The 26,642-nt window shown below is 47.6% G+C and overlaps 2 protein-coding genes across 3 annotated transcripts in view; both read right to left on the minus strand.

Moving 5' to 3' along the window:
* The window catches only part of FAM177B (family with sequence similarity 177 member B), a 30,414-nt gene extending 25,525 nt beyond the window's left edge, over window positions 1–4,889 (minus strand). The window contains exon 1 of the mRNA XM_068233453.1: window positions 4,758–4,889. The gene's annotated coding sequence lies outside the window, so the exon portion shown is untranslated. The remainder of the gene's footprint in view (window positions 1–4,757) is intronic.
* A 13,277-nt stretch (window positions 4,890–18,166) lies between these two features.
* Window positions 18,167–26,642, minus strand: part of BROX (BRO1 domain and CAAX motif containing) — a 46,206-nt gene continuing 37,730 nt past the window's right edge. For both annotated transcript variants that reach the window (XM_068232870.1, XM_068232871.1), the window contains exon 13: window positions 18,167–25,465. In XM_068232870.1, coding sequence (XP_068088971.1) covers window positions 25,379–25,465 — 87 coding nt within the window. In that variant the 3' untranslated portion in view covers window positions 18,167–25,378. The remainder of the gene's footprint in view (window positions 25,466–26,642) is intronic.

Raw genomic sequence — 26,642 nt, forward strand, 5'->3', positions numbered from 1 at the left:
AGATGATTTAATAGATGCCGAGGAGGAAATTCTTCTCTGCTCTAAAAGATAAGCAACAGCATAATTACCTTTAAAGAAAAACATTTCTTTGTTACAGCTGATACAAATCCAGCAAACAATCTCCAGTGTATGTACTTCCTGCTTTCATGGAAGCAGACATGGGGTTAACATCCTGTGTTTACACATTAGCTGCTCTGCTGAGGCAGCCAGCTGGCAAAGCTGAGAGGTCAAATTACAGTTGTGATTATTCACAGATGAGGGGGAAGGACAGGCTAAATTATATACATACAGGGTGCATTTCTATATGTTTTCCTTCTGTCCTGTGCAAGAGTTGAGGTCCCACTTTAAATGTGACTGGCTTTCCTGGGTCGTCTCTGTATAATGGGTGGCAAGTATATGGGCTGCCCTACAGTGGTCAAAAAAGCTTTATTTCCGTACATATTACTGACCGTTTTATCACCTGTTTTATCACCTGTTTTATCACCTGTTTTATCACCTGTTTTACCGCACTTTTATCAAACATTTATCACACTTGGTACATTTTTAGTGAATACTCACTTTTTTCACTATTTTTAGTGAATTATAACTGGAGGTAATTTTTCACCCAAAAAAGAGTTACCGCACATGGTTTTGTGAATAGAGCCCATTGCGTTTCTTACCTGGTGAAATGTTTGCCCGCAGTGCGTTTCTTGCCTGGTGAAATGTTTGCCCGCAGTGCGTTTCTTACCTGGTGAAATGTTTGCCCGCAGTGCGTTTCTTGCCTGGTGAAATGTTTGCCCGCAGTGCGTTTCTTGCCTGGTGAAATGTTTGCCCGCAGTGCGTTTCTTGCCTGGTGAAATGTTTGCCCGCAGTGCGTTTCTTGCCTGGTGAAATGTTTGCCCGCAGTGCATTTCTTGCCTTCACCTGGGGCTTCCCTCAGCCCCCTGCAGCCGATCGGTGCCCTCGCAGCTCCACTCCGATGCCTCTGGACCCGCCGGCGACGACTTCCGGTTTCGCCGTCACCGGCCGACAGGCATGGGAACGCGAGTGATTGTTCGCGTTCCCAGCCTGTATATCGCCCCCTATGCTGCTATTGCGGCTAGGAGCCGCAATAGTGGATTTTTGGCCGTATGGCTTGGAATCCACTAGCAGTACGTTACTAAGCCATTTCTAATGCCTTGTGATTTGAAAAACTCTTGCTAATGTCATGCTATAGGTGTGATCTCACTTGAGCGATGTGATTTTATAAAAAATCCCCCATAAGATTGCATTAGAAAGAGCTGTTTTAGGTCTCTTTTCCACGAACTGTTGAGCTGTGTGCTCAGCAAGCAGTTACCAGGCAGCAGTAAGCAGTTGTGAGAGTTTGAGAGGTGAAATGTTTGCCCGCATTGCGTTTCTTTTCTGGTGAAATGTTTGCCCGCATTGCGTTTATTTTGTACTGACATGTTTGCCCACATTGCGTTTATTTTGTACTGACATGCTTGCCCGCATTGCGTTTATTTTGTACTGACATGTTTGCCCGCATTGCATTTATTTTATACTGACATGTTTGCCCGCATTGCATTTATTTTATACTGACATGTTGCCCGCATTGCGGTTATTTTGTGCTGACATGTTGCCTATTGCGTTTATTTTCTGGTGTCCGGGGTAACTGTTACTGCATTTATTATTTAATGGTCATAGATGGCTATGTTTGCTGCTTTGTGGTTACGGTATACTATTAGCATCACACAGTTTCTGCACACCCATGATGCAAAGTCTCGTTTGTCCACATCATGGCGTAAACACTGCTTTCTTATGCCTCGCTGTTACATCATTACGTTAGCTCCGCCCATACAATGTCATGGCCACGCCCATTTTTAGCCCCCCCCCCCCCGGTCTTCGGCGCTGCGCGCTCCTCAGTCCTCCCCACTTTTCGCCGCCCCCCTCCCCGTCCCAGGTTGGACCCACAAAAATCTGGTCACTCTACATTAAGGCCTCTTTTCCACGAACTGTTTACAGGCAGTGAAATGCCTCTCAAATGCCTCTCAAACTCTCACAACTACTTGCTGCTGCCTGGCAACTGCTTGCTGAGCACACAGCTCTGCAGTTCGTGAAAAAAAGGCCTAATTGATCAATTATCCGTGGATTATCCGTGGAATTGCATCGATAATGGCCACCTTTAGGCCTTTTTTCCATGGACTGCTGATGGGCAGTGAAATGCCTCTTAAATGCTATCAACTGCTTACTACTACCTGGTAACTGCTTGCTGAGTACACAGCTCAACAGTTCGTGGAAAGGAGGCCTAAAGAGAACCCGAGATGGGTTTGAAACATCCTATTAGGACACAGAGGCAAGTGCTGTATACAAAGAGTAGCCTCTGTGTCCTTACACACAGTCTCCTGGTTCCCCCGGGCTCTGCTGCCCCCCCCCCCAAAAAAAAAATCCTCCAATTGGCTTATGGCCTCTGTAAGCCGATTGGAGGAAGCTTAAACAGGACCCAAGCCAAACATTTTTTTATTTAAAATATTTAGTTGCACCACTAGGGTTATACAGGTGGCAGCCATTAGCAAGTCCTCCTTTGCTGGACACCATCTACTCCACCAGTTTGCTGGATTCTGTCCCGGCAATTTGAAAGGATGGGAGGGGTTTCTCCAATAAATGTAAAATATTTTATATTTGTCATCATGCAGCTTAACCCCCTTGCCGGTCCAATTCTTGCGGCAAGGGGGTAGCGCAGCACTTTTTTTAAAAAAATTTTTTTTTAAATCATGTAGCTAGCCTAGCGCTAGCTACATGATAGCCGCTGAGCAGCGGCATCCCCCCCACCCACTCCGATCGCCTCCGGCGATCAGAGTAAGCAGGAAATCCAGTTCCGAACGGGATTTTCTGCTGGGCTTCCCCGGTCGCCATGGCGACGGGGCGGGATGACGTCGGGATGTCAGAGGGAATCCCGATCCACCCCTCAGTGCTGCCTGGCACTGATAGGCCAGGCTGTGCAGGGGTCTGGGGGGTCTGGGGCGGCTCGGCGCGGTGGGTAGCGGCGAATCGGCGGGTAGCGGCGGCAATCGCGTACCACACGCAGCTAGCAAAGTGCTAGCTGCGTGTAGGTAAAAAAAATTTGCAAAAATCGGCCCAGCGGGGCCAGAGCAATCCTCCTGCGCGAGTTACCCTGAGCTCAGCTCGGGATAACTGGCAAGGAGGTTAGAAAAGTCTGCTATTTATTGTTATAATTTAGAAATTAGATTTCATTTCTGAAATCTTGTATTTTTAATTTGGGTCCACTTTAAGGCGGAGAGGGAAGCGATGCAGGTGGGGAGCTGCGCTATAGAGGAGGCGGGGGAGCGGCGGTGACTGACAGCCTTCAGGTAAGCAGCCAGCGAGTGACAATCTGCATGTCGCTAGCCTGATGGGTTTTTTTTTATGGGGGACAGCAGAACCCAGGGGGAGCCTGGAGACCTGTGTAAGGACATAAAGGCTGCTCATTGTATACAGCACTGGCCTCTGTATCCTAATAGGATTTTTGAAAATCACCTTGGGTTCTCTTTGAGGCATACTTTTGAAATCGGTGCCGGTAGACTTGGGTGCAGGATACAGCCGGTATATGGCTCATCCTGCTGCTGCACAAGTCCCGGTCGCGTTAATTACTATTCCCCCTCAAGGCCGCCATGGATAGTGGGGGAATGATATAATTCGGCTTCCAGCGTTTGCTAGAGGCCGAATTATTGTGTTTTAAAAGCAACTTTGGCTCAGTCTTCTGATGGCGCCGACGTTACTCACTGAGCGCGCCATAGCTGTAATTCCTATTACAGTCTATGGTGGCGCCGGCTGCGCCCAAATCTACCTGCACTGAAAAGGACTGCTCTGTCTTTAAGGGCTCTTTTCCATTGTAAAACCCAATCCTGATTTCATTTACTTTCCACTATCCCATTTTTGCCGGAATTTTCATGCAATCCGACAGGTGTATGGTCTAAATGGGATCTGCGATGGGAGAAAATAACCGGGGAAAAAAATTGTACCACGATTGTACCTCTGCGATTTTCCTGCGCTCCTGTACTTTATACAAGAGTGTAAACGCTCAAAAAATGCAGTATACCTAACATCTGCATTTGACAAAAATCACGGTGCTAAGGCATTGGACTGGCGGAAAAGTTGCTGCAGCTCGAGGGCCGGGGAGGAATGTTATTCAGGCAGCCGAATTACATTTTATTTTTCTTTCTAATATGAGCTCTGACAATCGCCAATGCCCAAATGAGTCACGGAACGCCACTATACGGTCTATTGCAGCACCTAAATCATCGGCCCGGCTTTGTGTCGAGGTAAGATGTCTTGCTGCATGCTTGTTCAGGGTTTATGGCTATTTATGGCTAAAAGTATTAGAGGCAGAGGATCAGCAGGACAGCTAGGCAACTGGTATTGCTTACAAGTAAAATGTCAGCCTCTATATACTTCTCACTTACAGGGCAACTGAAGTGAGAAATATATGGAGGCTGCCACATTTATTTCCTTTTATACAATACCAGTTGCCTGGCAGTCCTGCTGGTCTATCAGGATGCAGTCGTGTCTAAATAATGTCAGAAACAAGCATGAAGCTAATCTTTCATATCTGACAATAATGTCAGAAACACCAGATCTGCTGCATGCTTGTTCAGGGCCTATGGCTGAAAGTATTAGAGGCAGAGGAACAGCAGGATAGCCAGGCAACTGGTATTGCTTAAATGGAAACAAATATGGCAGCCTCCATCTACCTCTCACTACAGTTCTCCTTTAAGCACCCTCAGGATATGAAGTCACGTTACCTGGTCTCTTGGTGTCCAGAGCTGTGGTTTATACTCCCATGTGCCGGCTGTATGCAGTGCTGTGTCCCCTGTCCTGCAGCTGCAGTGCAGGCAGGAGGGGATGCTGGGCTAGACTGTTTAGTTTTAGGGCAGATTTCCTGTTCTACTCATTAGTGCTCAGGCTTGGCATACAGACAGCCAGGGAGTTCCACGCACGCTGTTTGCACAACTCATTGCTGTGCCTGCCCTGCTGGACCTTGGCTTAAAGGGAAATTCCATTTCTAATATTAAATTGCTATAAACAAACCTGGACACATTTGTTTGTATCCTCCTCCCCCCCCCCCCCCCCCCCCTACACACACACACACACACACACACACAAAAAGAGCAACTTATAAATTGTTTCTGAAATAACTGACAATAATTGCCACTCACAATTGTTGCTGTTATATGGCTGGTCCTGCTTCTGCACAAGTCCGGGCCGTTTTAATAACTATTCCCCCTCCAGGCCGCCATGGATAGTGGGGGAATTAAATAATTGCTGGAGGCTGAATTATTGTGTTTTTTAAGCAACTTCGGCTCCGTCTTCCGACGGAGCCGACCTTCCTCACTGAGCGCCGCTATAGACTGATTCCCATTACAGTCTATGGCGGCGTTGGCTGCGCCCAAAGCTAGCAGCGCTGAAAAGCACTGCTCTGGGTATATGTCCCCAGTATATGTACGAGGGATATATGTGCCCAGTAGATGTAGCCAGGGGTTATATGTGCCCAGTAGATGTATCCAGGGTTATATGTGCCCAGTAGATGTAGCCAGGGGTTATATGTGCCCAGTAGATATAGCCAGGGTTATATGTGCCCAGTAGATGTAGCCAGGGGGTATATGTGCCCAGTAGATGTAGCCAGGGGGTATATGTGCCCAGTAGATGTAGCCAGGGTTATATGTGCCCAGTAGATGTAGCCAGGGATTATATGTCCCCAGTAGATGTAGCCAGGGATTATATGTGCCCAGTATATGTAGCCAGGGGGTATATGTGCCCAGTAGATGTAGCCAGGGATTATATGTGCCCAGTAGATGTATCCAGGGTTATATGTGCCCAGTAGATGTAGCCAGGGGTTATATGTGCCCAGTAGATATAGCCAGGGTTATATGTGCCCAGTAGATGTAGCCAGGGTTATATGTGCCCAGTAGATGTAGCCAGAGGTATATGTGCCCAGTAGATGTAGCCAGGGTTATATGCGCTCAGTAGATGTAGCCAGAGGTATATGTGCCCAGTAGATGTAGCCAGGGTTATATGTGCCCAGTAGATGTAGCCAGAGGTATATGTGCCCAGTAGATGTAGCCAGGGATTATATGTGCCCAGTAGATGTAGCCAGGGGTTATATGTCCCCAGTAGATGTAGCCAGGGTTATATGTGCCCAGTAGATGTAGCCAGGGTTATATGTGCCCAGTAGATGTAGCCAGGGGTTATATGTCCCCAGTAGATGTAGCCAGGGTTATATGTGCCCAGTAGATGTAGCCAGGGGTTATATGTCCCCAGTAGATGTAGCCAGGGTTATATGTCCCCAGTAGATGTAGCCAGGGTTATATGTGCCCAGTAGATGTAGCCAGGGGTTATATGTCCCCAGTAGATGTAGCCAGGGTTATATGTCCCCAGTAGATGTAGCCAGGGTTATATGTGCCCAGTAGATGTAGCCAGGGGGTATATGTGACCAGTAGATGTAGCCAGGGGGTATATGTGCCCAGTAGATGTAGCCAGGGGTTATATGTGCCCAGTAGATGTAGCCAGGGTTATATGTCCCCAGTAGATGTAGCCAGGGTTATATGTGCCCAGTAGATGTAGCCATGGTTATATGTGCCCAGTAGATGTAGCCAGGGGTTATATGTCCCCAGTAGATGTAGCCAGGGTTATATGTGCCCAGTAGATGTAGCCAGGGATTATATGTCCCCAGTAGATGTAGCCAGGGATTATATGTGCCCAGTAGATGTAGCCAGGGGGTATATGTGCCCAGTAGATGTAGCCAGGGATTATATGTGCCCAGTAGATGTAGCCAGGGATTATATGTGCCCAGTAGATGTAGCCAGGGGTTATATGTCCCCAGTAGATGTAGCCAGGGATTATATGTGCCCAGTAGATGTAGCCAGGGGGTATATGTCCCCAGTAGATGTAGCCAGGGATTATATGTGCCCAGTAGATGTAGCCAGGGGGTATATGTGCCCAGTAGATGTAGCCAGGGTTATATGTGCCCAGTAGATGTAGCCAGGGGTTATATGTCCCCAGTAGATGTAGCCAGGGTTATATGTGCCCAGTAGATGTAGCCAGGGATTATATGTCCCCAGTAGATGTAGCCAGGGATTATATGTGCCCAGTAGATGTAGCCAGATGTATATGTCCCCAGTAGATGTAGCCAGGGTTATATGTGCCCAGTATATGTAGCCAGGGGGTATATGTGCCCAGTAGATGTAGCCAGGGATTATATGTGCCCAGTAGATGTAGCCAGGGGTTATATGTCCCCAGTAGATGTAGCCAGGGTTATATGTGCCCAGTAGATGTAGCCAGGGATTATATGTGCCCAGTAGATGTAGCCAGGGTTATATGTCCCCAGTAGATGTAGCCAGGGGTTATATGTCCCCAGTAGATGTAGCCAGGGATTATATGTGCCCAGTATATGTAGCCAGGGGGTATATGTGCCCAGTAGATGTAGCCAGGGATTATATGTGCCCAGTAGATGTAGCCAGGGGTTATATGTCCCCAGTAGATGTAGCCAGGGTTATATGTGCCCAGTAGATGTAGCCAGGGATTATATGTGCCCAGTAGATGTAGCCAGGGTTATATGTCCCCAGTAGATGTAGCCAGGGGTTATATGTGCCCAGTAGATGTAGCCAGGGATTATATGTGCCCAGTAGATGTAGCCAGGGTTATATGTGCCCAGTAGATGTAGCCAGGGATTATATGTCCCCAGTAGATGTAGCCAGGGTTATATGTCCCCAGTAGATGTCCCCAGTAGATGTAGCCAGGGTTATATGTGCCCAGTAGATGTAGCCAGGGGTTATATGTCCCCAGTAGATGTAGCCAGGGTTATATGTGCCCAGTAGATGTAGCCAGGGATTATATGTGCCCAGTAGATGTAGCCAGGGTTATATGTGCCCAGTAGATGTAGCCAGGGATTATATGTCCCCAGTAGATGTAGCCAGGGTTATATGTCCCCAGTAGATGTCCCCAGTAGATGTAGCCAGGGTTATATGTGCCCAGTAGATGTAGCCAGGGGTTATATGTCCCCAGTAGATGTAGCCAGGGTTATATGTCCCCAGTAGATGTCCCAAGTAGATGTAGCCAGGGTTATATGTGCCCAGTAGATGTAGCCAGGGATTATATGTGCCCAGTAGATGTAGCCAGGGGTTATATGTCCCCAGTAGATGTAGCCAGGGTTATATGTCCCCAGTAGATGTAGCCAGGGTTATATGTGCCCAGTAGATGTAGCCAGGGATTATATGTGCCCAGTAGATGTAGCCAAGGTTATATGTGCCCAGTAGATGTAGCCAGGGGTTATATGTGCCCAGTAGATGTAGCCAGATGTATATGTGCCCAGTAGATGTAGCCAGGGTTATATGTGCCCAGTAGATGTAGCCAGGGATTATATGTGCCCAGTAGATGTAGCCAGGGGGTATATGTGCCCAGTAGATGTAGCCAGGGGGTATATGTGCCCAGTAGATGTAGCCAGGGGGTATATGTGCCCAGTAGATGTAGCCAGGGGGTATATGTGCTCAGAAGATGTAGTGAGTGACAGGGACCCCCTTTAGTTAGTTAGTTAGTGAGTGACAGTCCGCCCCCCCTCGCCGCCGCCGCCATACCCCCCCCCCCCCCCCCCCACCTTGCAGCAGCTTCAGACCTCGATCAGCGGGCGACCCGACCAGTATGAGCGGGCGCCGGGGATGCACCCGCTCTATATGCGGAAGTGGTGTCACTTCCGCATATCAGTGCGGCGTGCTAGGTCCTAGCGCCCGCACTACTGGTCGCCGCCTGATCGAGGTCTGACACGGCGCCAGTGCACCTGCTGCTAGAGGGAGGGAGAGAGGCAGAGCGGCGGCCACAGGGGGAGAGCGACGCCAAAGACTAATGGCCCATACTCACGAGGGACTTTTGTCGCCTCAACACGCGGCGCGCGCGTGTTGCGGCGACAGGTCGCCCGTGAGTATGGGCCGTCGCACGCCCGCGCGCCCCCGAACTGTCGCCCGTCGCTATGTCGCCATGCGATTGAAACTTTCAATCGCATGGCGACAGTCGCCGCTGCCCCCCCCGCCGCAACTGTCGCTAGTCCGCGTGAGTACGCGGACTAGCGACAGCAACCTCCATTGAGGTTCACAGACCTTCCGGCGGGGGGAGGAGGAACGTCAGCGACAGCTTCCGCCTTGCCGCTGGTCCCTCTTCCGCATGTGTACGCGGAGGGACCTGGCGAGAAGCTGTCGCCGGCCTGTCGCCCACACGCTCACGTGTGCTGGCGACAGGCGAGTTTTGCAGCCCGTGAGTACGGGCCTTGAGTCAGCCTCCCCACACAGCATCTCTGCCTGCAGGCTTGACTGCCTTCTCCGCCACCACCAACAGGGTCCAGGACTCCAGGTGGATTCCTGAATTTTTAATGCTGCTGCTAGTAGCGGCCGCTATAATAATTTTTCTGGTGCGTGTACATGCCTGCCTAATTTTTCTGGCTGCAACAACAAAACAAAAGGCATGTACATGTGTCAATTCCCCTTTGTGATCGTTACCTTGCCGCTGTGAAGGGACTTGCGCATCACAATGAAGCAATGACCGGCTATATGAGTGTGTTGAGGGGCTCACCTGACCCAAGATACTCAGTCACTATTGTTCTGTCATAGAGCTACCTCAGCCCGACCATATGGGCTTGAAAATTGCCATTGCCTGCACTTTCGCCATGGTGCACACCAGTCCAGCACGGCCATCACTACACAAACAGCTGTTTGCGGGTCGTTACACAGTGAGTTTGGTCTGTCAGTGTGAAGCAGTACACTAATTACACTACCTGATTCATGTATACACACGCAAGATGTTTCCGCCCATGTCACGCTGATGGGCGTGGCCACAGCGGCAGCCCCAGGGCCACCTAACGCCGATTGGCGTAAAGTCCTGGGGCCAGCTAATGCAGGAGATCGCGCGCACGCTGCGCGCGCATTTCCTGCTTGGGGGGCGGAGCTCCGCCCCGCCTTCAGTCTCCGAGCGGCTATTACCGCTCGGGAGACTGTTAGACGGTGTGATCGCCGTCTATTTACACTGTGCAGCGCTGCACTGGGGACAGCCGTGTGACACGACTGTCCCCCTGAGGGACAAGAGAGCGATCGGCTCTCATAGGCAGAAGCCTATGACAGCGATCGCCGTAATTGGCTGGCTGTGGGGAGGGAGGGAGGGAAGGAAGGGGCTTAAAGAAACAGGTTTTTTTTTTAAACAGGAACAATAACATTTATTATAAAAAAAATAAACATGGGGGGAGTAATCAGACCCCACCAACAGAGAGAGCTGTTGGTGGGAAGAAAAGGGGGGGGGGATCACTTGTGTGCTGTGTTGTGCGACCCTGCAGCTTGGCCTTAAAGCTGCAGTGGCCAATTTAACTAAAAATGGCCTAGTCACTAGGGGGTTTAGCCCTGCAGTCCTCAAGAGGTTAAAGCACTTTAGGAATGCAATGTGATTTCTGCCCTTTAGGGATTATAATCCTGCTGTGCGTCAAATCCGTAATTTCCCCCGGGGACTTTTGGCATCTATCCCACTCCGCCATGCCCCCCTCCAGGTGTTAGACCCCTTGAAACATCTTTTCCATCACTTTTGTGGCCAGAATTAGTGCTTGTAGTTTTTCGTTTCAAGGGTGTTTATTAGAAGTAATGAGCATTACACAAAAAAAACAGTGCACAGCATACCCCACATGTGGGGAAACATAAGTGATCGCTGAGATTAAAATCCTTTACAGCATTTCTTATAGGTTTGTAGTTTTTCAAGTTCGCCTACCCATTGAAGTCTATTGCGGTTCTCATGATTCGCCAGTTCGAACTTTTTCGCAAGTTCGTGTTCACGGTTTGCGAACCAAAAAAACATCTCTAGTACAGTGTACCCAAGATCCTTTATATCAGTTTTATTCACCATTGGGCACCTCTTACCCCCTCTGTGCTTCTCGCCCTCCTCTGGAGAGGGGTACTTTGGTGCGCAGTGGTTGTGCCACCGATAGGACCTTATTTTACCAAGAGTGTGACCACATCCAGTTCCAGTTGGGCACACGAGTGGAGTCGGGTTTATACATCTCCACTCGCTGCTTGTAGGAGGAAAAAGGGGTAGAAGGACACTAGGCAGTGGGGCAAAGGTAGCGTTTTGCTTCATATGTGTTTGTGCAGTTTCCGTGTGTTTTCTGTGCGTTTGCGTTTTCTCCCCGCACATGTGTTTTTCTTGCATTTTAATGCATTTGCATACATAAATCGCATATGCATTTTGCATGTGGTTTTTAAATGCGTTTTATGCAAATTACTAGGAAGTCAACAGGAAGTGGAAATACATCATCAAACTTGTTTTTTTTTTTTTGAAAAAGCATATAAAACGGAAAAAAAACCCCCAAAACACCTCTGTGTCACCAATGACTTTGATGATGTGCGTTTCAGATGCGTTTTGGAAAAATATGCAGCAAGTCCTGCGTTTTTAAAAAAACGCACATTGCTGAATGCAAATATATGCGTTTTTTGATGTGGTCTATTGACTTGCATTATGTGCGTTTTTACGCAATGCTTGCGTTTCTGCCTAGTGTGTTCCTACCGAAAGGGACACCGAGAGCCCTGTACAGTGTTTAGTATAACCAGGTTGTGGAGAAAGATAAAACGTGTGCAGTTATACTCACAAGTGTGGGTTCCCTCAAAGGCAACCACTGTATAGGTGGGCGGGGAGCATGAGAACCTGACCCCACTCAGGTTAAGAAGTCTCTCTCTGTAGATAGGAGACAAGGGGTAACATCCCTCCACCGAGGGTGGACTCGAGATGTAGCAAGGATGGAACAGAGGCGCCAATAGCAGGATAAAACCGTTAAGGGCCCATTTACACCTAAAAGCGCAAAGTGATTTTTCCACGATTTAAACTGGACACTGCAGCGATTTTCCCGCGATCGCGTTTAGCGCTTCTATAGCACTGAAAAGCGATCACCGGGAAATCGCCTGAAAATGGTGCAGGCTACACATTTGTGTTTGGCGATTTGCGTTAATCGCTGGCGATTAACGCAAATCACCCAAGTAAGAACAGGCCCATAGGGTATTATAGCACTAGCGCTTAAAAAAAAAGTGCTAGTGCTTGAGCGTTTTGACGAAATCGCCGGCAAAACGCTCTATTGTGAATGGGCCCTAAAGGTTTAAAAGAGGTGGTGGACTTACCTCACCAGTAAGTAGACACCGTATTGGTTGATTTAATAGTCAACAATGACATTTATTTATACACTCCACAATACAATGCATTTCGCAGGATCAAACCCGCTTCATCAGGCAATAACTAGTACTGGTCAGTGCAGCAGCCAAGCGCTTCTGTGTCTGTGTGACACAGAGGTGCTTGGCTGCTGCATTGACCTGTACTAGTTATTGCTCCCGTTGTTGCCTGACGCGCAGCTTTTAGACGCAGGATAGCATTTTCATTTGCTATCGATTGGAGTAGCATCCAAACTTCATTACTCTTTCTGGACCATAATTTCTGATCAACATCTAATTGATCAATTCCTGCAACACTGACTAGTATATGGGCAGCTTCTGTCATTGCCTGAAGAGTTTATCCCCCTCACTTGGGACGTAACAGATCAGGGTTGCAGAGGGCGTGTGAACAAGCGGTAGTGAGACAGCAGCTGCATGCAGCATCTACTGCAAGAGGTTAATAATACTGAAAAAGCTGCAGTAATAACACAGCTGCACATTTACTAGCCTTGGATGGAGATGATGAAATTGACCAATCAAAATTGGCTATGTGTACTAATGTTTAATAAACTGGGCCCAGTGCTTAATTTACCTGAGGCTTCTTGCAGCCCCCTGGAGTCATCCTGTGCCCACGCTGTCCTTCCAAGACCCTCCAGCGAGAAGCTGTGACCCCCGCTCATAGCTGGCGGTCGCAATCAGTCGGAGGCTACAGCACATGTGCAGCCCCGAGCACCCTGATCGCGCCCCACTTCCCAGGACCATTGTGCACACAGTGTTTGCAGCCGATGATCCATTTGCCAGCCATCAGTAAGGTGCCGGGTTGTGTCTGGTGGGAACAGATGACCCAACATTTTTCTATGTATGTTGTATTCTAAATATATACTAGCCGACCCGTGGCGTAGCATACGCCACATAAGAGGGTAGAGGGCAGGAAGGGGGTATTGGGCACAGCGGTGGGGAGGGGGGTTGGAACCCCCTCACCTGGGTCCCCCATGTGTGCTCTATCTCCAGCTTAAGCTCAGCAGGAAACCCCCCCTCACTTGGGTCCCCCATGTGCACTCCCCCTCCAGCTTAAGTTCAGCAGGAACCCCCCCCCCCCTCACCTGGGTCCCCCATGTGCACTCCCCCCTCCAGCTTAAGCTCAGCAGGAACCCCCTCAATTAGTAAGAGGCAGCGGGCGGGGATGACTGATCTCTTCCGTGTTCCATCGTGCGTTAGTGTTGTCCGGATCATGAACGATTCGGATCTTTGATCCGAATCTATTTTATGAGTCGATCATCCGAATCATCAAAATGAGTGATTCGGATCGCAAAAAGGGCGGGGCCAGGAGCGACACGCCCCCTCTCAGCGGGTAGCAGCGGGGTCCTGGAAGCAGAGCAGAGATGGATCGCTCTGTTGGAGGGGACTCAGGGGAGCCAGCCTTGCAGGGACAGGTAGAGAGGACATGGGTGCCACTGCCAGATATGTGTAGAGCACACATACTGGCTATAACGTGCAGCTCATTATAGGCTGTCTGTTCTGTAGTGCTGCACAGTGATCACATGGGAAGCTTTTGGCTCAGCTCAGCACAGCTCAGTAACTTTGCAGGCACTGTGATTGCAGCGTAATATGATCCTCCTGGACTCGCTCTAAACAGCTGCACTTTACTTCTGGGAATGCTTTCTTTCACTGTGCGACCTTTTCTTTCAAAGTGTACAGATGAGCATATAGGTGAAATATATGTAAATTATGATTGCAGCATGTGGATATTACGTGCAAACATTTCTGCTCTCTGCTCGTCCCTCCTCCCTTCTCTGCCCACTCCCTGCCCTCTGTCCATCTTCTCCCCTTCTCTGTGTGTCCACCCCCCTCTCCTTCTCCTGCCCTGCTAGTCATTTCAACCCCTGAATGCTTCGGTAGTAAAATGATCCGAGATTCGGATCAAAGATCCGGATCTCTTCAATGATCCGATTCGAATCATCCGGATCATTGAAAAGATCCGAACTTCCCATCTCTATCGTGCGTTCCACTGTCGTCACTTCCTGCAATGCCGCACACTGTATTGGTGTAATTTGCCTTTTTAAAACAGAAGGAAATCTGCAATAATTCAGCTATAAGTGAACATTTGTGGTTACCCACAATGCACTGCTACTAAATATGCAAATTACCCCTTTTCCCCCTTGGTAAGCCAAGCAAGCATTCAGAGCCACTGGTGTATAGCAAGCATATAGCTTTCAATTTTACACAGTCATATCAAACCCACATGTAGACAGCCTGTTTCAGACTTTTGGTCCTCATCATCAGTACATGGCAGGGATTGATAAGGCTGTATGAGATAGAGCTTGGACCAGTACAACAGAGTAACCAAGCAGCTCTGGGTGACCCAAACCACTCGAAATGTATAGGGGATAAAAGGGACCAAAAAGACCTCCTACTAAAAAAAGCAAAACTTAGTGTCATTTGCCTTCCTAAAACAGAAGCAAATATGCAATTATTCAGCTATAAGTGAACATTTGTGGTTACCCACAATGCACTGCTACTAAATATGCAAATAATTCCTTTTCACCCTTAATAAGCCAAGCAAGCATCCAGAACCACTGGTGTATAGCAAGCCGATAGCTTTTAAATTTTACACAGCCATATCAAACCCACATGTGACAGCCTGTTTCAGACTTTTGGCCCTCATCTGTACATGGCAAGGATTGATAGGGCTGTATGAGATAGGGCTTGGACCAGTACAACAGCTCAGGGTGACCCAAACCACTCAGAATGTATAGGTGCATAAAAGGGACCAAAAAGACCTTCTACTAAAAAAATCAAAGCTTGATGTAATTTGCCTTCTTAAAACAGAAGAAAATCTGCAATAATTCTGCTATAAGTGAACATTTGTGATTACCCACAATGCACCGCTACTAAATATGCAAATTATTCCTTTTCACCCTTGGTAAGTCAAGCAAACCTATAGCTTTAAGTTTTACACAGTCATATCAAACCCACATATGACAGCCTATTTCAGACGTTTGGTTCTCATCATTACATTGCAGGGATTGTTAAGGCTGTATAAGATAGGGCTTGGACCAGTACAACAGAGTAACCAAGCAGCTCAGGGTGACCCAAACTACTAAGACTGTATAGGAGGATAAAAGAGACCAAAAAGCCCTCCTACTAAAAAAAAAAAAAAAGCAAAGCTTGGTGTAATTTTCCATCTTAAAACAGAAGCAAATCTGCAATAATTCAGCTATAAGTGAACATTTGTGGTTACCCACAATGCACTGCTACTGAATATGCAAATTATCCCTCTTTGCTCTTGGTTTGATATGACACTACTTCTTCTTGATTGGACCAGCCCCTTCTTCTTGCTTGGACCGGCCCTGGGGGCAGGGCGCTACTTCTTCTTCTTGCTTGAAGGTTGAGGCACTTACTCTATTATATATATAGATTTGTTGCTTTGTAAAGACCTGATAAAGGGTTACCAACCCGAAACAGACTAGTTAAGGACCGGCTGAGTTTTGTGTGATCTGTGCTTAGTGGGCTCTTCAGCCCCCAGCACTGATCAGGTTGCAGGCAGGGCGATCAGACTTCCCCCTCCCCTTTTTTTCCCACTAGGGGGATGTCCTGTTGGGGGAGTCTGATCGACGCCGGCTAGTTTGTCTAGCGGGGCACCTCAAAGCCCCCCTCCGCAGCGCTATTCCCCCCTCCCTCCCTCCCTCCCCTTCTCACTATAGGCGGTACAGGACAGCGATCCGTCATGTACCGCCTCAGATAGGCTTCAGCCTATCAGATGGCGGCGATCCCTGGCCAATCAGAGGCCGGGGATCGCTGATCTCCTTTACGACGCTGCTGGGATAGCAGCGCAGTACAATGTAAACACCAGGGATTACGTTCCCGGGTGTTTACATTTAGCCTGCGAGCCGCGATCGGAGGTTTGCACGCTGTTCACGGAGCGCCCCGCCGTGAACTGACAGGAATTTCTATGGAAACCCAGGCGCGACCATCCGCCGACGATAGGTGTTGGCTGGTCGTATTAAAAAAAATTGATCTTATTCACTTTCATTAAAATTGTGGTAAAAATCGTGTAAAAATCACTGCGATAGTGTAAAATAGCTGCAATTTTTACAGCGATTTTAATGAAAGTGAATGATTTTTAAAAAGCCCTAATCAATTACAAAGCACTCAGAAAAGCGTTTATAGTGTGTCTGAGCTCTTACAGAACATACGAGGGGATATAAATAAAGTAGCTTTACTTACCTGGGGCTTCTTCCAGCCCCTAGAGGTCGCTGTGTCCCTCGCCGCAGCTCCTGTCTTCTCGTCGGTCCCTCTGGCAGGCTCTGATGTATGGCCGACCCCTGCGCACGTCACTGGGAGTGTACTGCGCCTCCACAGAAGAAGTCGACCTGCCGGGGGTTGGTCATACTTCGGAGCCTGCGAGCAGGACCGGAGAGAAGACCGGACCTGCAGCGAGGGACAGAGCGACCACTAGGGGCCGGAAGAAGCTCCAGGTAAGTAAAGCCAGTTTATTTATGTCACCTTGTATGTCCTTTAACCCTCCTGGCGGTCAATTAAAACCGCCAGGGGGCAACGCAGCACTATTTTTAATTTTTTTTTTTTTTTAAATCATGTAGCTAGTCTACATGACAGCCGCTGTGCAGCGGAATCTCCCCACCCTCTTCGATCGGGAAATCCCGTTCTGATCGGGATTTCCATTAGGGCTTCCCCCGTCGCCATGGCGCCGGGCGGGATGACATCACCGACGTCAAAGGGAGTCCCGATCCACCCCTCAGCGCTGCCTGGCACTGATTGGAGCGGCGGGTAGCGGCGAATCGGTGCGGAGCGGCGGCGATCGGGCAGTACACGCAGCTAGCACTTTGCTTACCAAAAAAAAAAAAAAAATGCAAACCGGCCCAGCAGGGTCTGAGTAATCCTCCTGGGCGGCATAGCCCGAGCTCAGCTCGGGCTTACCGCCAGGAGGGTTAAAGGTGTAGTGGGTAGGGGGGGGGCATAATCAAATACTTACCGCGCCTCTCATTCCCCTCCATCACTCGCCGCTCTCCTCGGCTACTCCAAACCCGCTCAGTATGTCTGTTCTTCTCCGCTGTGGCCACGCAGTCAGGGCTGTCCTGCCCATGACGCCAGATGACGCTGCTTTCTGAGGCAGCATCCCACCCACCCCTCCTCGTTCCCAGAAGCCGCTTACTTTCTTGAAGCAAGCAGGGTCCGCCTCCTGCAGCAGGACAGGCTCAGCGGATTCCCCTTGCCCGTCCCGCCTCTAGTAGACCTCAGATCGCGGGACCCGCATCAGCTCCCATAGCCGCGGGTATACTGGAAGTAATTACTACCGGTATACTACCGGGAGCTGCGGCAGGTCACGTGGATCTGAGGTCAGGACAGGCCCCGGTGAGCCTGTCCTGCTGCAGAAGGCGGCCAACGCATGCTTCAAGAAGGTACGCAGCGGCCGGGAGAGAGGAGGGGTGATGGGATGTCGCCTGAAGCATGACGTTCATGCAAGTTGTAATCATTTGTATCTCATTGACTATCTGTATGGTTCACAAGCCTGACCACACCCACAATCTTATACAATAGCACAACAAACATTCACACACTTTCCAAGCCACGCCCTTACACTAGTGGGAGGAGACTCTCGTGCCTGAAGAACAGAGCCGGGACAAGGTCCTCCAGCACCCAAGGCTGAGACACCAAAGTGCGCCCCTCCATCCCTTCCACCTCATCCATCACACACTGATTGCTATTAGACTAAGAGGCACCACAGGGCCCACAACCTCCCCAACACCTTAATATCTAGTCATTTGGCTTGCAGTCACTGCCATGTATCCCCTTTTCTTATTTCTTTCTGCTTCAAACACAATTAGGAATGACAGCTGAATGAATTCTGCGCTCCCTCCTACACTGCGCCCTGAGGCTGGAGCCTCTCCAGCCTATGCCTCGGCCCGGCCCTGCTGAAGAAGATAGAGCAGGGGGAAGAAATAATAAAGCGCAGAAACAAACACAGCAGGCGTGAATTTGATGCAAGGCAATTTACTGACATCTTCATAGAACTACAGAACATTTTATTTTCGCATAGATTTCTCTCTTATTAATATAATTCTATTAATAATATTAAATATACGGAGGCGATTAAAAACCATGATAGATTAGAGGCATATTAGGGCCTGATATAGAAGCCGATGGCTGCGATGGGTACATGGCACCTAGTGCGCTGAAAATCACCCAGCCGTTACCCTGTTTCCACTTTCAATCCTGGTACAGGAAATTGGTTAAAGAGACACTGAAGCGAAAAAAAAATTGATATTATGATTTGTATGTGTAGTACAGCTAAGAAATAAAACATTAAGATCAGATACATCAGTCTAATGGTTTCCAGTACAGGAAGAGTTAAGAAACTCCAGTTGTTATCTCTATGCAAAAAAGCAATTAAGCTCTACGACTTTGAAAGTCCTGGAGAGGGCTGTTATCTGACTTTTATTATCTCAAGTGTTATTGAACTAATTACTTAGTCATTAGAGGTCATTACTTCACAGACTGCTCTGAAAGAATCATTTTGAATGCTAAGTGTTGCGTAATCTGCACATATTATAGAATGGTTCAATGTTAGAAAAAACACTATATACCTGAAAATAAAAATATGAGAATATTTTCTTTGCTGCTAAACTTCTAGTAATTATTCATAGTACACAACCAATTCATTATATCATTTTTTTTTCGCTTCAGTGTCTCTTTAAAGGAGAAAAGATATGATGAGTGAGATGCACATTATTCCAGCATGCAAATTGTATGCAGCTTAGAAATGGACCAATCCAGTTCACTTCCTGTCAATTCTGTTTGGATCAATTCCAACCTGCATTAGATTTGCATGCAAGCCAGAATGATTTACATCTCAGTGGCTTTCTCTAAAGGAGAACATTATGAAGTATCTTTGGATTAGTAGCTGCAGTTTCTGCACATTTTGGCGCCCCAGGCACCTTTTGTTCCACTACCCCAATCTACTGAACAGGTAGATCATAACCAATTCATTTTCTGGGCACCAAGAAGAAATTGATAGTTTACGTAGAAATAATGTTATTTCTCAAAATAAGTTTTAAATCAGGATGATACAATTTATTCTAAAAAGAATAAGAATAAGCAAGCTTGCTTATTCTTATTCTTTTTAGTTAGCCAATAAATGGTATCATCCTAATTTAAAACTTCTTGCTTTTACTGATGGCTTACATGGTACAATACTCTACTGCTTCTCAAAATAAGTTTGTAAAGAATACACAAATTATTACCAGGCCATTTACAGTACATCCCACTAGCCCAAACTCCCTAAACCCATACAACACACCCTTCCAATAATGGTTTTGAGAGTATCCACTTTATAAACATTATACTGTTTGTATATAGCCTTAGTCTTTACATGTTAGACTATTGCCCTGGAAATCTAATCAAAGTTGGCAGTGCCAATTAAGGTGTTAAAATTACCATCCATCCCTTAATGGAACTAGCAGTTGGCTATAAATATCCCCTACAGTACAACGTGCTAAGACTAGCTCTGTGCCCCCTCCTACAGCTGTCACTCCAGGCAACTGCCTGGTTTGCCTATGCCAAAAAACTGCCCTGTACAGCTGCAGAGGGATAACATCTAAAGTGTATATATATATATATTTTTTATTAAAGGACACCTGCCTCAGTAGGGGGAAGTCTCTGGGTGGTCAGGGGGCATCCCCAGTCTCCCAACTCCCCTCCTTTTTTTTTCTCCATGGAGAAATGTACAAGTGTCCGCAACACACCCGATGTTGATAAAATTCAGATCTCTCTATTTATACGTCCAAAAGACAGGCTGGCAGCTGACGCGTTTCAGACACAGGTCCTGAGGGCTTGTTTCCCTTCAGTGCAGAGCCCCGTGACTGAGCGTCACTCGCCTTGGGGGCGGGGCTTGCAATTCCATTCATTTTACTGATTGAGATCGTGGGCTGAAGCACCCCGAAATGCACACAACCATGCGCGGCGATTCAATGGTGAAACGCCTCGCATGAATGGAGACGGCAGACAGTGCAGTCTATGCCCTGTCTGCTGTTCCTGCAATCGCGTTTCCATAAGTGCGCTATATGGAAACGAGCCCTAATGCTAGGTACACACCATACAATTTTCTGGCAGATTTACCTTCCAGATCGATTATTTCCAACATATCCCATCTGAATTTCGATCGATTTATTTATTTATTTTTTAATTGTGTTTTATTCAATCGATTTTCATTCAGTTCTATGAAAATCAATCAAAAAAAATTGAAAAAACGTTTTAAAAAAAATGATCGGAAAATCGATCGAAATTCCGATCGGGCATGTTGAAATACTCGATCTGGCAGGTAAATGTCAGAAAAATTGTATGGTGTGTACCTAGCATAAGTCACATCTAGCGAAGGACCTGTGTCTGAAACACGTCAGGTACCAGCCTGTCTTTTGGATGCACCAATGAAGAGATCTGAATTATTTTGTCATCTGGTGTGTTGCAGGCATTTTTTTCCATTTCTCTGTGTTGCTGTCCGGTGGAGGGATTGGCCTGCACTGCCGTGATGTGAGAGAGTTTGTAGCGGTCTACCTGCTGCTGATTTTTTTTTTCTCTCCATGCTACTGCGCAGTGGGTCTGAACTGGTACACGGAGGGGACCGCGGCTGCAAAGAAGATTTGCCCACTGCTGATGATCACCTGGCTTTTTTTTTTTAGTAAGATTTGTTGGGGGCTAGCATCCAACAGGCCCCTAGACTCTCTCCACCGCCAATTCAGTTACTGTACTTAGTGTTTTAATGCTGTTTTCCCCTTGCTTATAACAGGTTTTAAAAAACTGCTGAAAACAGCTTTTGCAAATAAGCTGCCTATGATGCTAGGAGTATAAATGGACTTTCAACGTGTTTTTCCACTGCTTGCTTTGTTAACAATAGTGAGTGCCTGCCAGGCACAGCCCAGCTGTGGTGAAGTCTTGGAAGATAACATTATTGCCCTCGAAACTAAAATAATTTTCTTCTCTGGATATCTCCAGACTGCTTCCAGCAGGCGAGTCACGCAGCTAAACCGAAGAAAAGAAGTGCTGAAAACATACTAACAACTTTTGAAGGACATACTATCATTTAGGGCCCTTTTCCACTGCACAGCTGAATTGCAAAATCGCAAATCGCTAGAGATCTTTAAATCGCTAGTGTTGTTACTTTATCATAGAAATCATGAGAAGTATTTTCCACTATAGTGATTCGATTTGGAAATCGCAATCGCTTTCTGGAGCGATTTTTTTTAGAGTGATAATGCAATGCAAATGGCGTTTGTGATTGCTAGTGGAAAAGGGCCCTCAAGGTATAAAATTACAACATTTTGCTCCTCCCATTGAATGTCTCACCCAATGACACTTCATGGAGTTGTATTTTTAAGGAAAGATTTCAGGGCACATAGTAACCAATAGGATTCTTCTATTCATTTTCCCATGATGCACTGAGGAAAAGGAAAAGTTGGATTTAAATGGCTAGTTTGGGCCCTGAAACTGGCTCTTTCTTCAGCTCCATAAAACAATACAGGCATCTTTAGAGGCCGATCTGTGATAGGGCTACAGGGTACCCTCCAAGCAAGCATGCTCTAGGTTTATACATCACGGTTTGTGGCTTCAGGTTAGTACTAAGGCTAGAGTAAGGAAACCTCCTGATGAGACCATTTAAAGAGAACCTGAGGTGAGGGTGAACTGATAATATAAACAATTCTATCCTCCGACCTCTAAAAATGAGTGTTTCAGATATCCCACACTTTTGCTTTACGTTTAAAAATGTAAAAAGTAGATTTTTTAATCTTTTATTGTCTCTGCTCAATGACACAGTCATTCCAGGTCCCAGAGCTAAAATCAGAGATGGATTAAGAAGTAATGGGGCCCTAGGCAAGGTAGTGGATTTGGTGCCCCCTTGAGCTCCTTTTTGGCAAGCTGAAATGAAGAGAGATCAGAGAAGGTGGCAGGTGGGCCCCATGACTCTAGTTTGACCCTCAGGGACCTGCCTAGGTTGCCTGGTGGATGATCCTGCTCTGGCTAAAATATATGAACTATTTACCTTTTTCTAATTTAGTCCCTGCACTCAGAAGCTTTTTTTTGGCTTTAATTCACGATCAGTGAGGGTTACACTAAAGTCCGACTAGGTCCTGACTAGAGACAAACTGTCACTTGCATAATTGAATGTTAAAGCGGATCCGAGATGAAAAACCAACTATAACAAGTAACTTGTCTATATATCTTATCTAAAGTTTAGATAGTTTACACAGCAAATCTAGCTGCAAACAGCTTTAATAGAATATGATTATTTCTTCCTGTGATACAATGACAGCAGCCCCGTTGTTTGTAAACATTAAACAGAGGCAGGCTTATCTGTATCTTGATCACTAAGCCTGTGTCTGCCTCTGAAATCTCTGGCTAGTAACACCGCCTCCTGCCCAGACTGAGCTCCCATGAGCCCTTGCTACTGCCAAGGCTCTCTGAAAACCTGTGGGTGTGGTTTATTTAGTTTAAAGGGAATTAGACTATTAAAACAAAAACAAAAAAGTATTTGGCTTGAGGAATGCCCTATAAACAATAGGAAAGGAACGCAATTACGCAATGACTAAAAAATGTTCACCTCGGATCCACTTTAACTCTTTCACGAAAGGAAAAGAAAAAAAAGGAACACAGCATAGTTATTTATGTGCTTAGCACTGTACATACACATGTCTATATCATCATGTCACATGTCACCTCGGGTAAACTTTAAGAGTATTTCCAAGCATCTACCTATATTGGCAAATGGAAGCATTAAGCACCTGTGCTTTAATTATAGTGATATTAAAAAAGGTTTCAGTGAGATTCTCTTTGCCGGCTGGCAGGACTCCATATCAAAATGAAGCGTATTATAAAAAAAAAAAAAAAAAGATACTTACCGAAGGCAAGAGAATGCTCTGGGTCCTATAGAGACTTCCCACTCTTCTCCTGGTCCCCTCGTTCCACCGCTGGCTCCCCTGATAGGTCGGAGACTGATCTCTTCTGCTGCGGAAGGCTTCAGAAGAACGATTGCTCCCAAAGACAGGTGACTCCGTAGTGCGCATTCGTGAGCACACTCTCATGCACGCTTGCACATATGCACTACGGAGCTGCCCGTCTTCGATTGAACTAGATTTGAACGGGAGACAGCTCTGGAATGGGGGAACCGTGAGAGGAATGGGAAGACTTTATAGGACCCAGAGCCTTCCCTCTCCTTAGGCAAGTGTCTGTTTATTTTATTTTAAATACACTTCAGGTTTGCTTTAAGGAATGGTTTTATACACTTGTGATATTTCACCCCACTAGTGTACATGGGGAGGGGGCTGCTTGTTGTTCTTGTTATTACTCCTCCAGGGTTTTAGGTTTACAATGGGCACATCCATATCCACGAGGGTATTGCAGGATAACGTCTTGGAGATTCGTCTCCAGTAAGAGATCAGATAGGAAACTAAAACTCCTGAGAGGAAGAGGAGGAGTTACAGCAAACCTGTGATGTCACAAAGCATGACTGGACTAATGACACTGCAGAGCCCCAGAAAATATAGTTTGATGAAAATCAGACAATGGGACTCAACCACACTGCTAAGCCTCTGCCCTCCCCCCCACCTGACAGCTGCCTGGTCTCAGCACTGCTGGGAGCAGGGGGTATGAGAGGGAAGTATGGGAGGGGCATGGTAAGTTCTGCTCTATGAGGAGGGCAGAGGGAGAACCAGTGGGAACAAGCTGCCAGAGCTTGCAGCGGTACATAACTAATAGCGGGTGGACAAACATGTATATGAGAATCACTGCAGGCACATGCCATTACCGAGAACATGCCACGCCTTGACAGTAGTCTTAGTTCGGACATGTGTGATGTAGCGAGTTTGTACACTTTATACAAAGCTAACTGAGGGTAAGGCTGCATTCTGTGGCTGCACTCCTCACTGCTGCTCGCATTCTGCTGCGTAAAGCTGCCCACTAATGATACCATCTTTAGTGTACAATCAATTTAACCAAATCTATGCAGTTGAAGTGTAGATTGTACAATCATCTGTTGTCACTTTAAGATCATCTACTTATGGAAGCACAACCCACGCTGACTGTAGCCACTCCCCTCTATCACTCTCAGGACAAATTCCAGCCTCGGCATTAGAGAAGAGGAGTGAGGAAGTGGATGTAGCTAAAGGTAGGATTCTATAAGCACCAGGAAACATCAGAGCTTCCCTCAGCCTTGTGAAGAGAGAAGTGCAGCAGATTGGTTGGTATGGCGCCATAGAGGGTGTTACGGTGGCAGAGAGCATGGTAGGGCAGCAGCAGAGGGAGTGGTACCACAGCAGCAGAGGGGGCGGTATGGCATCATAGAGGGTGCTACGGCAGCAGAGGGGGTGGTACAGCGTCAGAGGGTAGTACGGCAGCAGAGGGGGTGGTACAGCGTCAGAGGGTAGTACGGCAGCAGAGGGGGTGGTACAGCGTCAGAGGGTAGTACGGCAGCAGAGGGGGTGGTACAGCGTCAGAGGGTAGTACGGCAGCAGAACGGGTGGTACAGCGTCAGAGCGTAGTACGGCAGCAGAGGGGGTAGTACAGCGTCAGAGGGTAGTATGGCAGCAGAACGGGTGGTACAGCGTCAGAGGGTAGTACGGCAGCAGAGGGGTTGGTACAGCGTCAGAGGATAGTACGGCAGCAGAGGGGGGTGGTACAGCAGCAGAACGGGTGGTACAGCGTCAGAGGGTAGTACGGCAGCAGAACGGGTGGTACAGCATCAGTGGGTAGTACAGCAGCAGAGGGGGTGGTACAGCAGCAGAGGGGCCGTTCCAGCAGCAGAGGGGGGTGGTATGGCATCAGAGGGTGTTACGGCAGCAGAGGAGTTGGTACAGCATCACAGAGAGTGTTACCACAGCAGTGAGGGGTAGTACAGCAGCAAGAGAGGCGGTACTTCAGCAGAGGGGGGGGGGGGCGGTACAGTGTCAGAGCGGTACTACAGCAGAGGAGTTGGTACAGCATCACAGAGGGCGGTACCACAGCAGAGGGAGGTGTTACGCCAGCTCAGAATACAGCCTGACTCTTTGTTGGCACCTTGTTAGATTTGACACAAGCTCCCTATAACGTAAAACTTTCTCTATATCTGGACAGGAAAACAGTGCAGTCCTTCTAGATCTGGGAAGGGGTGGCTGGAGGGAATGGAGAACATCGCGGAAGGAAGGAGGAGGAGCTCTGCTGGGTTATGAGATCAAACATCCGCTATCCTTCTGAGGTTTAATGTCTGGTTCCTTCACTGGCTTCACCTCCTCCTCTTTCTTGGGTTTAGCCTAAAAACAAAAAGTGTAAAAAAAAATCCTTTTAGTATCTGAAGATAGTGCTGGAAAAAAATACTCAAAGCCTTTGAATGGAGATAAATGGTAAGTAAGGCCCGGTCGACACTAGACCAGCTTGCAGAACACAATCCGGGGTCCGGGCTCTGGTTTAAAAAACTGGAACGCAAACTGACCCGTGTTGCCCTTTTGCAGCATACGTTTACGATCCGTTTGCATTCCCCCCCCCCCCCCCAAAAAAAAAAACAAAATCATGCATGAGGGGTAGCAGCCAGGATGGGGGGCAGCGGGCACAGTGGCGGGGAGGGGGGGGCAGTCGGCCCCCCTCCCTCACCTGGGTCCCGTCATCCCCGCTCCCCCTCCAGCTATATGTGGCAACAGTAATGAGCAAGCGAGCGTAGAAGCAATAACTTCCTCTGCTCGCCGCATGACTTCCTGCAATGCCGCCCTCTAGTGGGGTGAGCAGAGGAAGTAAGGTAATTGCTTCCTTGCTTGCTCACTCATTACTTTTGCCACACATAGCTGGAGGGGGAGCGGGGATAGCGGGACCCCCCCTCCCCCCGTCCTGGCTGCTACCCCCTCCAGGCTACCTGGGAACACCTATAGGGGTGAGGTTAAAGCGGATCCGAGGTGAAAAACTAACTATAACAAGTAACTTGTCTATATATCTTATCTAAAGTTTAGATATTTCTTCCTGTGATACAATGACAGCAGCCATGTTGTTTGTAAACATTACACAGAGGCAGGCTTATCTGCATCTTCAGCAAAAAAAAACGAATCCCCCCTCCTCCTCCCCTCTGCCTCTGAAATATCTGGCTAGTAATACCTCCCCCTCCTCCTGCCAAGACTGAGCTCCCATGAGCCCTTGCTACTGTCTGAAAGTGCCTTGGCTCTCTGAAAACCTGTGGGTGTGGCTTGTTTAGTTTATAGGGAATTAGAGTATTATAATAAAAACAAAAGTATTTGGCTTGAGGAATGCCCTATAAACTATATGAAAGGAACACAATTATGCAATGGGTAAAAGTTCATCTCGGATCCACTTTCAGGGGAGGAGCAAACAGTAGACAATGCAGATCTCCCACTGTTTGTGTGTGCAAGATAGCCTGTGTAGAGGGGGATCCTTTTTTGCATTGCCCTTCACTACCCCTCCGTGTATCCGGGATCGATCCGGGGT

Source organism: Hyperolius riggenbachi, chromosome 4, assembly GCF_040937935.1.
Source record: "Hyperolius riggenbachi isolate aHypRig1 chromosome 4, aHypRig1.pri, whole genome shotgun sequence".
Classification (NCBI taxonomy): domain Eukaryota; kingdom Metazoa; phylum Chordata; class Amphibia; order Anura; family Hyperoliidae; genus Hyperolius; species Hyperolius riggenbachi.